Source organism: Branchiostoma lanceolatum, chromosome 6 (genome assembly GCF_035083965.1).
Source record: "Branchiostoma lanceolatum isolate klBraLanc5 chromosome 6, klBraLanc5.hap2, whole genome shotgun sequence".
Lineage (NCBI taxonomy): Eukaryota > Metazoa > Chordata > Leptocardii > Amphioxiformes > Branchiostomatidae > Branchiostoma > Branchiostoma lanceolatum.
This window is the reverse complement of record NC_089727.1, coordinates 11701144-11714976: the sequence shown is the minus strand read 5'-3', so window position 1 is coordinate 11714976 and position 13833 is coordinate 11701144. Positions and strand designations below refer to the sequence as shown.

The 13833-nt window shown below is 40.4% G+C and overlaps 1 protein-coding gene across 1 annotated transcript; it reads left to right on the top strand.

The window, feature by feature from the left end:
• The first annotated feature begins 21 nt into the window (after positions 1-21).
• On the top strand, positions 22-13376 carry LOC136436620 (endonuclease 8-like 3). The gene is made up of 9 exons (XM_066430764.1): positions 22-1005; positions 3758-3894; positions 4280-4417; positions 4754-4931; positions 6158-6193; positions 6891-6965; positions 8511-8683; positions 10793-11543; positions 11858-13376. The coding sequence occupies exons 1-9, from the start codon at positions 907-909 to the stop codon at positions 12002-12004; spliced, it is 1734 nt and encodes a 577-aa protein (XP_066286861.1). The 5' UTR covers positions 22-906; the 3' UTR covers positions 12005-13376.
• Positions 13377-13833: the final 457 nt, after the last annotated feature.

Sequence of the window (13833 nt, the reverse complement as noted above, 5' to 3'; positions counted from 1 at the left end):
CACGTGACCGGCGGGCGGGAGCTTTGCGTCACGCTCACAACCTCCCTTCAACTCACACTCAGCGCAACTTTACCGCGACTTGCGCGGCGTTTCAAGAGCGATGAAGAATCCTTCGGCAAATTGTGCTACAAGTGGAGCGATTTCTTCAGCCTGAGCTGAATTATCGAGACTTTCCCTGAAGCGTAACGTGGTCAACGACCATAACCAACAACGTTTGGGCTGTTCTATTTGTTTGTTCTACTCCCTTGGATAGCTACACGTTTCATTATCTTCCATGCAAGAAATTTGCGATACCTGATCGTGTATGATACGTCAAAGCCACATTTTCTAGGGTTTGGAGCCAAAAATGACACATACGAAGCAATCGCTGCCCTGATGTTGCGATTGATATGGAAAGGAGCGAGAAGGATACAATAATTCATATGCACATCTGTCTAATGACGTCACCGTGACAGGGGCAGTCCAAAGGGCACCCAGTGCAAAGCCATGCACGACCGAAGGCGAAACGTGACGTCGTCAGTGAAAACTTGAGAGCAAAACGGGAAACTACTGATGAAAACTTTGTATAGAACAACTCTTTCTTTTACTACGGAATACAGTGAATAGTTAGGGAGGAAGGTTTTGTTTCACTCGAAGGCCACTGAACTGCAAACGTTCGAGTGAAACTACATTGACACCACACACGTGGTTTCCCTGCACACATACATATCAGCGGTGAGGGAGGGACGGTGGATGGTAGAATGGCGCTATTTCAATATTACAAAGTGTTCGGCGGGGCTTTTCAACAGGGCGCGATTGTTTTCTGGCACTAGCCCACTCGGTTAGCTTACGGCACGGACAGCGTCTGCTTGCCGACAGGTCACTATCGTTGTCTGAGGGTGCGAAAGGTCGCGTAACCGCAGCGGAATGGTCGAGGGGCCGGGGTGTAAGCTGAAGGGGGAGCGGCTAGCACGGCTGAAGGGCCAGCATGTGGTGCAGACGCAGTGGGGGAGGAACCGTCCTAAGGTATTGTTATTATTCAGGGTTCGGACAGTGCAGCAATGTGTTACGACCTGGCCGATGGTCAACCACTCAAAGGACCGATCATTATTATTTCTGATGCATCGTTAACGATTGATATGTAGCGTTTTAGTGTATTATATTACAGCTAGGGACACATCGTAGGATCATTGCATAACGCAAAGCGGTTGAAAGGTTGTTGTTACCGCCAGTTTCGGTCCTGTATGATTTCTCCGCTACAGCTAACGTTTACTAGTATAAACACGATAGAGGGTGATACTGATAAGCCAATGTGGTTTCAATCACCTCCTAGATAATCAACGACATCGTTGATATTTTCTTCCTTGGTGATTGAATTGTATGGCTGTGACCAGGAAATAATGTGTTATGCCTGAGTCCTTACACCGTTTTGCAGATGCTTGTAGTTTTGTGGTGAAACATTTTGAAGTTCTTCAAACAAATATAACTATTCACCACAACCCCTTCTGAAGCCCCCAGGGGACATGACATCGTTTGCAGTTTAGGTCATAGGTCAGATCAGCTGGGACTATTTCAAAACATTGCAAGGTCTGGACTAGACCTTATATAACGTTATATCTAAAATCATTATATCCAGTGTTTTTAAAATACCACAAGAATCTATAATTTGATAGCTAATACTCTCCAGACATCAGATCTCTAACGAGCCATTGCATGATTTTGGCTTGTGCATCTTACAAGCAACCTCAAGTGTCTTCAGGAAAGAACAATCCTTTATAACATATTTTAGATTTATGTGTATGTTGTGTACTCTCCAAGCAGAGCATGGGTTTTGGCTGGTTTTTGACGTGTTTTTATAGCTAGCTATTATAGCTATGCTTTTATAGCTATGTTTTTGTATAGCTAGGGTCTATACAACAAAAAAAGATGACAAAATAGAAAGCCAGACAAAAACGCCTAAAAACACGTAAAAAAACAGCCAAAACCCATGCTCTGCTTGGAGAGTATACATTGTGTACATTTTGTTGTTGGTTGCCAGAGTAGAAACTCTACTGCTGTGCATAAGGTGACTTGCCTTTTATGCTCACTCTGTTATTAACATTACACGTTTGTGTGATCAGATTTGATAGTTTTGAAACTAGGATTGCTCAGTCAAGGTAGATTACATGCAATTAGTTGTCAACTTAAAAGGGGGAAGACAATAGATCTACCCATTACGTACCAAATGTATTTGAAATTGGTCTATGTGAGTAATGAGTGATTATGGCTCATGGCAGAAAAATTTAATATTTCCAGTCAACCCTTGCTCTTGATGGACCACTGATCCTTAAGGCGGAATGGTAAACATATCCATTATTTCCTGTGACTATTGTTTTTATTGAAAGTGAGAAGCAACTTTTCAATTTAGATTGATGGGGCTTGATGTAGCTCGATACTTCATAAGATGTAATACATCTGTCTACAGAGGATAACAGAAGTATCCTTTATTACATCCCCAGCATCACATTGCATAATGACACCTGTGCCTGTCCCTAGGTGCAGGCCATGGGCTATCTGGTTGGTCTATATTCTGTCTAGACAATTTTGGAGACAATTTCAAATCCTTGGACACCTGGAGTGGAGGTATCAGACACACCTGAGGGGCATTCCGCACATGGTGTATATGTAGTTATGAATCCTTTCACTGAATACAATGTTGCTCTTAAGGTATTGATTGTAGTATATGGCGTCATGTTCTGAGCACTTTTAAAAGTTATAGGGTATTGCTGAAGTAAAATGGAATTAAAACTGCACAGCCATGTAGCAAAATATCCCTTGGAATTATAATGGCCAAAGTTGCATTGCAGAGCATAAGCAATTTTCAACCAACTGTATCTTTATGTGTTGTAAGTAGTTTCAGCAGTGTGCTGAATCCATACAGTAAGGGCTGGTCCATTGACATATAGAAAAGGAAGGATGGAAAGTGGCAAAATGGATGAAACCAGAATGGAATAGTAGTTGTCCCCTATCCTGCTCTATCAAAATGGACTAGCCCGTATGCAAAGTTATCAATGATACTTGATTCGTGCTAGATGGTGACATTGTGTATTTTCCTCTAATTGATTAAGAATAAGAAACAAATTGTGTGAAAGTACAGAATTGCTGATGTAGAGTATCAAATTGAAAATGTCTTTTTGCAGCTGAAGGTTAGACAGATATCTTTTAACGGTCAAAATACATGACAAATATGGGAGCAATCTAGGTCACTTGCTGGCTGCATGATGGACATAATAGAAGGGTAATGCTGGTCTAGATATGCAGCCAACAGTCTTTAGTTGCTATGGCCACTGACTGAGTGTAACTAGTACTGGGACTTTCATACAAATGCCGATCAATAGAAGTATTGATGTTTGGAAATATGGAAGTTTTTGTGCATATATGGTGGAGGTACTGTATTTCATATGTTCCCACTATTGCAAGCAATCGCTGAGTGACTGTTGAGGGACTAAAATTGAATTTGTTTGACCCTTGATTTTGTAATTGGAATATGATGCACAATTCAAAAGTATGATTTAAAAAAAGACATGAAATGTAAAAAATTTGTTCTTTGTCCATAAAATTTGTTCAGCGATCTGTCAAATATTTGGTCACTCGTCGGTTGCAGCTTCTAGAGGAAAGGGGTGTAATGGGCAGGTTCCTTCTAGATATTGGTTGTACCATCAATATACAGCAGAATCTGTCCATGAGCTATGTATAATAAGAACCCTGTTTCAACAATCTGCTTTCTCACAACCCATAGGATGCTTCCAAAGGAAGTGGAGCGGAACGGGAGGACACAACATCCGAAAAGTCTGACCACCTCGTTGGACTTCCTCTGAGTAATGTGGAGACTCTGGGGAAGGAACTGTTTGTGTACTTTGGAGAGACTTGTCTAAGGTTCGACATGCCACATTTTGTTTGAGCACTCTACTTGCAATCAATGCAATGTGATAAGCTGACTGTTATCAAATACCTACCCACAACATTGGGGAACTAGTGCCTAATCTGCTAAGTCATTGTTATGGGTTTGGGACTCATAAGCTATGATTACCTTTACCAAGAAGGATATGTTTGCACCACTATTGCATACCAACTAATAAAGTAGTGGTAAAAACATCCTTCTTGGTAGTAAACTTTGAGGAATTATTTGAATTTGTATCCTGGAATATTCAAAATGATTTTTAGCCACTGTGGGATACGGGATATTCCCTAGTACTACCGGTAGTAGCATCCTGTCAAATGTAGATTACAAATTTACAATGCTCATTCTTTCTCCCTTCAGGGTTCATTTTGGTATGAATGGAAGTGTGCAAATCAAGGGTCAAAAGAACAAGGGATTCCAGAAGACATCAGAGCCTGTGCTGACCTTGACTCTGACTGTGGATTCGGTTTCGTTCCATGATTGCACTGTCCAAATTAGGTATGAAGTACAGCACATCAAATGCTCTACATTATCTCATTATTTGACAGATTTGCAGATGGTTTTTGATAAGTTATTGTGACCAATGTTAGACTCTTATTGGTATACCGTATAGCACCTCTACTTCTCTCCTGCTGTATGGTGTTATAGAATTAATGTTATTCAACTGAGCTACAATTAACTTGCAATAGGCAGTAGTACTGTAGAAAAACAAGTACATACTATTTAAGTTGACAAAAAATGCACACTCTCCCTACTTCCCCAGTCTACTCCTACCAGATAACAAAATTGTTTATTTTAAATGATATTAAAGATGATATCATTCCGTCACTGTAGGTCAACATCTAACTGCCATGACAAGTATGTACAGTTCCAACACCTGGACATCTGCTCATCATACTTCAGTCTGTCCCAGGCAACAAGAACTGTCAGTTGCCATGGTGACAGGATGCTGTGTGACGTCCTCCTTGATCAGACAGTTCTACCTGGAGTGGGGAACATCATCAAGAATGAGGTGGGAATATTGGTGTTCAGTCATCCACATCTCCCTCAGGGGAAAACAGGATGTGTTAGAGTCAGCTATGAACGGTTTGGCAAATCAGCTTTGAAGGCTACCGGTATGGATATTTTTAGCTGCTACATGAATTACCAGCCTTCCGTTGAATGTGAATGACTGAAAATGACTCTTGATAATGACTTGAGCACTTCATCACGGATGCATTAGGAGTATCAAGAGGTTTCTTCCTGACAGGAAACTGACACATCGGAGGATTTGAGATTTGTTGGGAGGTGAAAATACAGGAAAATTCAATTGGTGTACAGTTTTCCTTTCCACATTATACATCATTTATTCATTGATGCTCTAAAGCCATGATATTGTTCATGAATGGGTTGATAATTTTTTTCATTTAGGTAATTTTCTGAGCCGAAATCTATCCAAAATGTATTGAAGAAACGTTACGCAAAGCTTTAGATCTGACCACCTTAGTAATAGATATACACATGAACTGTAAATCACTTTAATATAGTGGCAGGAAAATGTAGCGGTTGGGGAAAATGGAGCAGGTCACGGCAGTTAATTTTAAGTGGGAACAAACATTACTGTCTCAAATATTAGTGATCAAATATTTGCGATGATGAAATTTTAGCTGTTGACTAGTGACTGTTAAATCAGCTAAAATCAAGATACAGTTATCAAATCAAGAATTACAGTATATGCAAAGTGTCATAGATGTACAAATTGGAGACATATTGTCCAGATTGTATTGTGTGAGCATTTAAAAGTCTAATGATATACAGTACACCTCTCCTGGTTTGTAAATTACCAGTGCTATCTGCAAGGCTTTGCTAATGTAATGGTCAGAAAAAGATAGACTACATCATCATCTATTTGTAGTATATTCACCTTGAATATTCACCTTGAATAGTAGTTTTAGAATAAGATTTCAGTAGCATTCCGCTGAATGACATTTGTCAGAATGTTATTGCCTGGAAGTTTATGGCCCAGAAGTAGCAACGTTTAACTAAAATATTTGTAATATTATACATGTTATGATATTCAAAGGTTTTGTTTGAAAAGGAAATCGTGCAGCTTGTATAGCATTACAATTGTTCTGGCAGGTTTTGCCTTCAGGGCAGGATCTTGCACCAATTTGCCTGCCACACAATATTCATATTCAAGGTGCATATGTGATAAACATCAACCTGATGTCGTTCCATTTGTCCTTCACCTCACTACAGGCCTTATTCGACAGTGGACTGCAACCTTCACTGAAGGTGAGTTTTGAACTAGTTTAGGTGACATCCTCACTCACATTTGAATGTGGAAACAGTTGGAGTGTGCTGTGCATAATGACAATATCTGGTGCAGCCCTCTAGTCAATATTGTATTCATGAAGTATGTGTTGTTTTCTAGAGCAGGCTTCTGTAAATGTTCAGAATTTACCCCTCCTTTGGTGCAAATCCTTTTTTGCATGACCCAGTTAGTGACCCTTTTTTCTTTCAGTCTATATCATTGCTCTCAGAGGCATTCTTGTAGACAGTGGTTGACATTTTATATGCTTTTATTTGAATGGTCATGATTCCTTGCCTCAGGTTGTCTTCATGGCATCTTTTGCCACCTCACGTAGATCTGATGGATATGAGAAGGTAGAAACTGAGTGTCAAGCACCTACATGTATTGCCTCAAAACTATATACTTTTTCATTACATGATTCAAAGTTTTATCAAATGAATCTAGAACCATTGCAGGAGTTGTTCAAGCAGTCAGCCAAAAATCTTATAATGGGTTCTATTGAAATTGCTTGATGTCATTAAGATCATTCTGTCTGTAGATCTATTAATGATACAAATCTGAAAATCAGGATCCCCTGGAATAACACTGGTCTTGTCTCCCGTTGATTTGTTGACAGCTGTGCCTGTCAAAGACGTGACATGAAAGAGAGATTTTTCTGTACTTTATCTTTTGCTACAGGTTTTGCAACTCAAAGAAGAGCATGTTAAGCACCTGGTAAAGATGACAAGGGATTTTTCAATGCTGTTCTACAAGGTATGTAATTTTGTTATTCATGATAATCTTTCTATGCCACCTTTGAAATTGTTTTGGAAGAATGATAAAGATTGAATATCATATGTATGTGCACTGGCTGCTTTTAATCAATACGGTACCAAACATGTTGTTGTTCTTATCTATTACTGCTTAGATTGATTTAAGTATAGATGATGTGATGGTAGTAGATTTAACGTAATGTAGATATGCATTTTCACTATCCCAAGGTCAAACAGTATTCTTGTAACCTTTTACCTAGCTACATCCTCCTAGCTGTCTGTCACTTTTTTGTGTATAAGCCTTTATGGTCTTCCTGTTTTCCATTGGTTACATTCCCACCTCCCTCTGATTGAATTTCCTGATGCATCCCACGAGTATTTGAGAGACTTTTCCAACGTCCCTGACATTTCAGAGAAGCAATTATCATCCCTTCCTTTTTACCAATTGGAAGCTAACTGAAGAGACAAGTCTGATTGACTGTTTCCACATATAGTCCTTGTAGAGTAGGTAAGATTGAAAAGAAAACATTTAATACAAGGTCTGTATGGGAAAATTTAGTTGTGCAGTTACCTCATGTTCTGAATGAGTGGGATGTCTAGTACGTACTGTATGAATTGTTGGACGGTTGCAGCATTGGCACCATGCATTCCTGCATGACTGATTTGCCTGGCTGTCTGCCAGCGGGTGTGTGCATGATTTCCAGAAAGACCTGCATTCAAATTCATAAGCATGAAGGACATTCTGAATGACTGTCTGATTTTAAAGACTCCATGTGTGTGGAATAAACCATGGAAAGACCTGATTACAATGGGGTATCATCATCATCATGGATACAAGTTAATTCCTACCTCAGAGGTTCCCTTTGCTGGACAGAATTAATGTATATGATCATGACTTCATGTCCTTTTCTATGTTGCATGAGAGTCTCAGTTTATGGAGCATTGACTGAACACAACAGGGATACCTAGGATAGTTGTGCGTAATTTGTGACCTTTAGGCTGTTATTCTATCACAGGAACGGTTGTTAGCTCTTGCTACTGTTCCAAATTTACTATGAAGTCTGTCTCATTGTATAAAAATGCCTTCTCCGCTGACAAGCCACACACATTTTTTTCTTCTACTTGGAAGAAAACTATTTTCTTTTAGTAGTTTCTAGACTTCACTTTGTGACAGTAGTCATGCTTTACAAATGTCCAAACAAGTGCAGGTACATACATGTTGTACATAGTAAGACAGTGAGTGATAGGCAGTTTGTTATTGAGGACTAGCAGCAATGATACAATACCATCATTCAGCAGCTGTCAGTTCTGTAAAAGAGAGTAGCCATCATGGCTGCTGCACATTAATGTCTTTTTCACTTTTATATCTTAGAATTGACCAAGTAACAGCTACATTTTTATTGAATGGTAATTTGGTTTGTAAATTGTGATTCATCATTGCTGAATCACCTAACTGATTCTTAAGCAACCTTGACTAAGATATCAAATCTTCTCTCATATTTCATGGTAGAACAACACAGTGAGTAAAACTGTTCCCTTCCTCCAGTGTAGGAAGGAGGGTAGAGCCTTGTCCAGACACTGTAAGGTGTACAACAAGCAGTGTTGTGGTCAGTGCCAGGGGAGGATCACTGTGTGTAGGATGGGGGAGAATGGGAGGATGACCTACTTCTGCGAAAGATGCCAAACACGTGACCCTGAGACTATCATCAACAACAAAAGGTACTTGGACAACACTGAATGTGATAAAACACTGTAAGATGGGGAGGTAACACCCCTATGTTCTAAGCCGAACCCTAACATAGGGGTGTTGACCCTAACATAGGGCTGTCACCTACCCTGGAATCCAGAGCAATTGTACCGAGCTTCCCCGGACCTACACCGGCCCGCGCCCGGAGCTTCCTCGGACCTACCCTCCCGCTGGCCCGACAACGTACCCCGCCCCAATTCCCGCTAGCCAAACAAGCTCCGCTCTACACGCTGCGGAGATTGGGTGGCTAGCGGATAGTGGGGCGGGGTAGATCTTTGGGGGGAGCGGAAGGGTAGGCCTGGGTAACTCGCAGCGCGGGCCGGTACATATGCTCTGGATTCCAGGGTAGCTGTCACCGAGGGGGAAACATGTAACCAGCAGCTTCCCACTTGGATAAGTATAGTGGGAACAGGTCACAAAGCATAGAAAGAAGGATTTTTTGTTTGTCATGCATTGATGCCTAAAAGTGATGCCTCCTCCCAAAGACAAGCCTTTGTTTTTCCCTCCCCTGCCCTATATTACTCATTAGATATGTGTTTTTATGGCTAGGTAGGATTATATTGCATTTAATACCACCAATGTGCATTTTTCAGATTGAAAAATCAAACATGATCTACTCACGCTGAGGCTGCCTATTCTTACCAATTCGACTTCGCCAAAAGACTATCACTGATCTTACAGTGTGACATCGGCAGATGACACAAGCAACAAAAAGGCATCCTGTATATTGTTAATACTGAGGACTATGACAAAAACATGTTTGCCATTCTACTGACATTGATGTGCTGACTATTCAGCTCAGGGTTATTGATGTTGGTCATACATGGTACTATAGGGGCAGAAGATCCAACAAAAGAGCCAGCAGCCAGCAGAATGTAAGAGAACCCTTTTGATCTGGGTCATATCATTAGTGACCATTGTTGCACATGATTTGCTCTATATTGTCATTCTAACCAGACCTTTTCTTGTCTATCTCTTGATCTTTTTGTGCATCTTATTCAACCTGAAAGGTCTGGAGCCGGAAGAATTCGTCTTAGAATGGCAAGCTGTATTGATTTAAGACAGATTAGATCAGGCAGGTAGTCATGGCTGTTAATGAATCAAGTCTCCCTTCATAACCCTTCCACAGATGTGTCTGACGGCTGAAGAGAAAGGTCATTCTATTCTGGGTACATCGCAGTCCCATTAAGTGTGTTTGACTTGTACAAAACACCTGCTCTGAAACATTGGAGTCAAAATGCATTATTACTGTTGGAAGAACAGATGAGTCATCTGGTTTGCCCTGTGGTTACCTCTGTATGTAGTTCATAACCACTGCCACAATGACAGTTTAATCTGATTAAAACACAAGTAGACGCAGATGAACTTGGACAAGAATCAGCTATGGATTCCTAGAAACCATTGCTAGGGGCTTTAAGACGAAATATATCTTGTAATTTGCTTGTATTTGGACATGATGCATAACCATTTCCTGACACCTGCAACTTATCTTTTGATGAGAAGCATGCCATTTTGGGGAGTGTATATCATTCATTTTTCATCTCCTTAGTTTGCATTGACATTAAAATCTCCCACAATGTAGCAGTGATTAATAAAGTGAAGCCTAGAGTTCCTTGTATCTTATAATTTATTCCAAGCTGCTTTAGCTTTCTTAGATGATGCTAGGGGAATAAGACTCATATTTTTTACATAATGATCACAGTTAACCCTATTCTGTGTGGCAAGTAGCTATAGGGAAGACAGACTCTTAAGACTGTGATTTAACTACAGTTCAAACAGACTTGGCAGGAATAACTATATAGCTGAAGTGAAAATGGGCTAAACTGTGTTGAATGTTGTACATTTATCTTTAAAGATGAAGGGGCAATCTATTTTCCTTCCAGAGACCATGGTAAATGTAATTAGGTACTAGTATTGTCCATTGTGAACACTACACTGAAAGATTTCCTATGAAGCACAGAGGTAGGGAATTTCCAAACACATTCCATGTCAGGTATTCCACTGAGGCTGTAGTTGGAATAGAGCAAGCTCTGTGATTGATACGTAGACTTGAATGTGACATTGACTGTTTCTATTTGCAGGATTTTGCCTATGAAGAACAGCCTTATTGGCTGGGTTACCATGGGAGGCCATTCAAGTGCCGACTGCCAGGAATGGACATGTTCAATATGCACCTTAATCAATAAAGGAAAGGCAGGAATGTGTTCAGCATGTGGGTCACCCAAACCCCTGCCTTCCACAGGACATTTGTCTGATGCAGAGTGGACCTGTTCACAGTGCACTCTGGTAAATGATGGGGACACTAAGACATGCCTCGTTTGCAAAGGTCCTCGAAGTGAACCAGAAAATAGCCGAGAGCAGTTGCAAGGAGTTAGTGCAGCAAGCAATGGCGATAGTGTTTACTCTTCATCACCACCCGTGCCAGATGGGACAGCTCCTCCAGTTAACGGACAGGTATCATGGAAAAGAAAATTGCCTTGCAGCTCAGGTGTGATAGTCACAGTGCCGACCATTGCTGCCTCAGGCAAGCTAGCTAGATTAGAGTCAGTGCCATTAACAAGTCCCTCGGGCACGCCGTGTGTACCGTCTGCAGCGAGTAGGTTTAATTCAAATGCTGCCGGCAACAGATTGGAAAGACCGCAACATGAAATCACTTTTCACAGTAATGGATCCAAAGTGGCTCAAGGTACTGGAAGAAGTAATACAGTCGTGTGCTGCAAGCTGCACAACAAGGTGTGTGTAGAAAGAACTGCCCGAAAGAAGGGAGATAACTATGGTCGCCCGTTCTTCTGTTGCTCCATGCCTCGAGGAAAACAGTGCAAATTCTTTCAGGTCAGTTTTCTCAGTTCTTAGCACAAAGTGTTGTGCATTCTTTGCAATATCTAGCAGTATCAACAAAAATGCATGTGTATAAAAGTTATGATTATAGAAATAGAATCATGAATCTGTTAAGACTTGCATTTCCCACTCTTTCAATAGGTCCATTTGTAAGAATTTTTTCATTTTGTTCCATTTTGAAATGGCATGCATATAGATTGAAATCAGACAATACAGATAGCTGCTATCAATTTACAACCCATATGTATCATGATGTACTTGACATAGAAAGAAGGAATGACAATTTTTTAACCTTTTTTTTTCTCCAGTGGGCTGATGACAACTTCCCCCTGTGTAACCACGGGGAACGCTGTGTGAAGAGGACTGTTCTAAAACAAGGTGCCAATAACGGCAGGGAATTTTACACCTGTCGTCTGGAGAGGGGAAAACAATGTGACTTTTTCCAGTGGGTATAATCTGGTAGCACTGCTGTGTAATCTTAAAGCACTGTGACTGTTGAAGGAAGGATATGTTCTACTGTGTTCTACTGTGTGATGTCCAAGATGTGAGACTTGATGTTCTTGCATGTCATAATTTTTAGATTATCTACATGTAAGTATGGATGCTAATGGAATACTGTGAAACATGGACCAAAGGGTACAAATTTGAATGCTTTTAAACTCAAATTCAGTGCCAATTTTGCCATTTTATGATCACATCAGAACTGGGAACATGTTTAGGCTGATGTAGCTCACTTCTGATTAACTATCTATGTTACTGTAGTCAAGGAGGTTCTGAAGATGTACAGTGGACAAAATAGTACAAAGGGTACTACAGCAGGAGTGCCTTGATAAGAAGACAACAATGTAATATGTTATGTGATCATTTCTGTAACAGGTTGCAATGCTCAAAATATCATCGTGGGTGTAGCGGGTTATTCAGCCTTCTGTGTTTGTACATGTATTACCGGAATAGCCGGGAACTACGGTCAACTACCTTTCAAGAGGGGAAAGTTTCAGCTACGTGCCTTAAAATGCATAATACAATTTCTAGATACTTGAAACCATCTATTTTAGGTAGTGTTATGGATTACTTTTCTTGTGTCAATAGAGTTTCATCCATAAAGACAAATCGAGAAACAGGTTATTTTTGCCAATCTTGTATCTGGACATGTTTCAGGACGAATTTAGAACACTATAATAAGTTTATTGAAAATTCGTGCCTGTGGGCTAATTGCAAGTAACGTTAACACGAAATGGACAGACAGATAATGTAGGACAGTATAACAATAACATGTGTCTACTCTAGTGGAAATGTTAACTCGAAATTCTAACTTACTAGACGATCTAGGTTTGACATATTTTTCTGAGACAGGTGAAGACGAAGGATCCCACTTTTTTCTGTAATGTGTGGGTTCTGTGATTTTAACATAAAATTATAGCGGTTGTATGTGTACTATGGACAGACTATTAAGTGAGGGACAAAGCAACACTTGGTGTAAGGTAAAGGGTGGAAATGCACTCCACGGCATCTGCTTAGACACTGGGCATCTTTCTTACCCTTCGGGAATTGAAAGAAAGCTGGCCGATTTAATACCGCTCTGAATATTCACTCCCCCGTCACGACTGCTAACGCAAGGACCTGATCTCCGTGCGTTAGCCTCACGTCAGACATGTACATGGGCTGCCTATTAAACCTTGGATAATGGATGTGTACATCACAAATAAACACTGATTTTACGGTGGGGCAGCAAAAATGACACGTGCCGCGCATTATGTAATATCTCTGTTGTAACTACCAGTATTTCTGAATGGTTATTAAAATGTATACCCTGGATGGATATTTTAACATTGCTTCAGTCACTATCATAGGCGGTTGGCTATTAAGGTACATTTCTCAGAGGATTGCTCTGCCTGTGAGACATTTTGCGGAAATCGTGCAAAATGCGTTATCACGTACACGTCCAACCGTGGTATCAACGCGGATTTGCCTCGGGGAGTAGGATAAACTGGCAGGTTTGATGTCAGCAGAGAAACAAACGAAGTTCCCTCGAGTGCCAGACTTAAAAGGTCCGATATGACGTGACCCGCTACAGACGTAAATGAATGTAAGGCATTAATCCTGCAAGACAATTAGGTGGTTGTGAAATGAAATGAAGAGAAAGGGATTTTGAGCATGCTTTTTTTTTGGTTATAATGAATGTGTTCATTGATGTATTTATCTGAACACGCGTACCTACACATATAACCCCACGGATAAATGAAGAATGTTAATTTCGAGAGTTGATCCAACTTGAAAAGGAAGA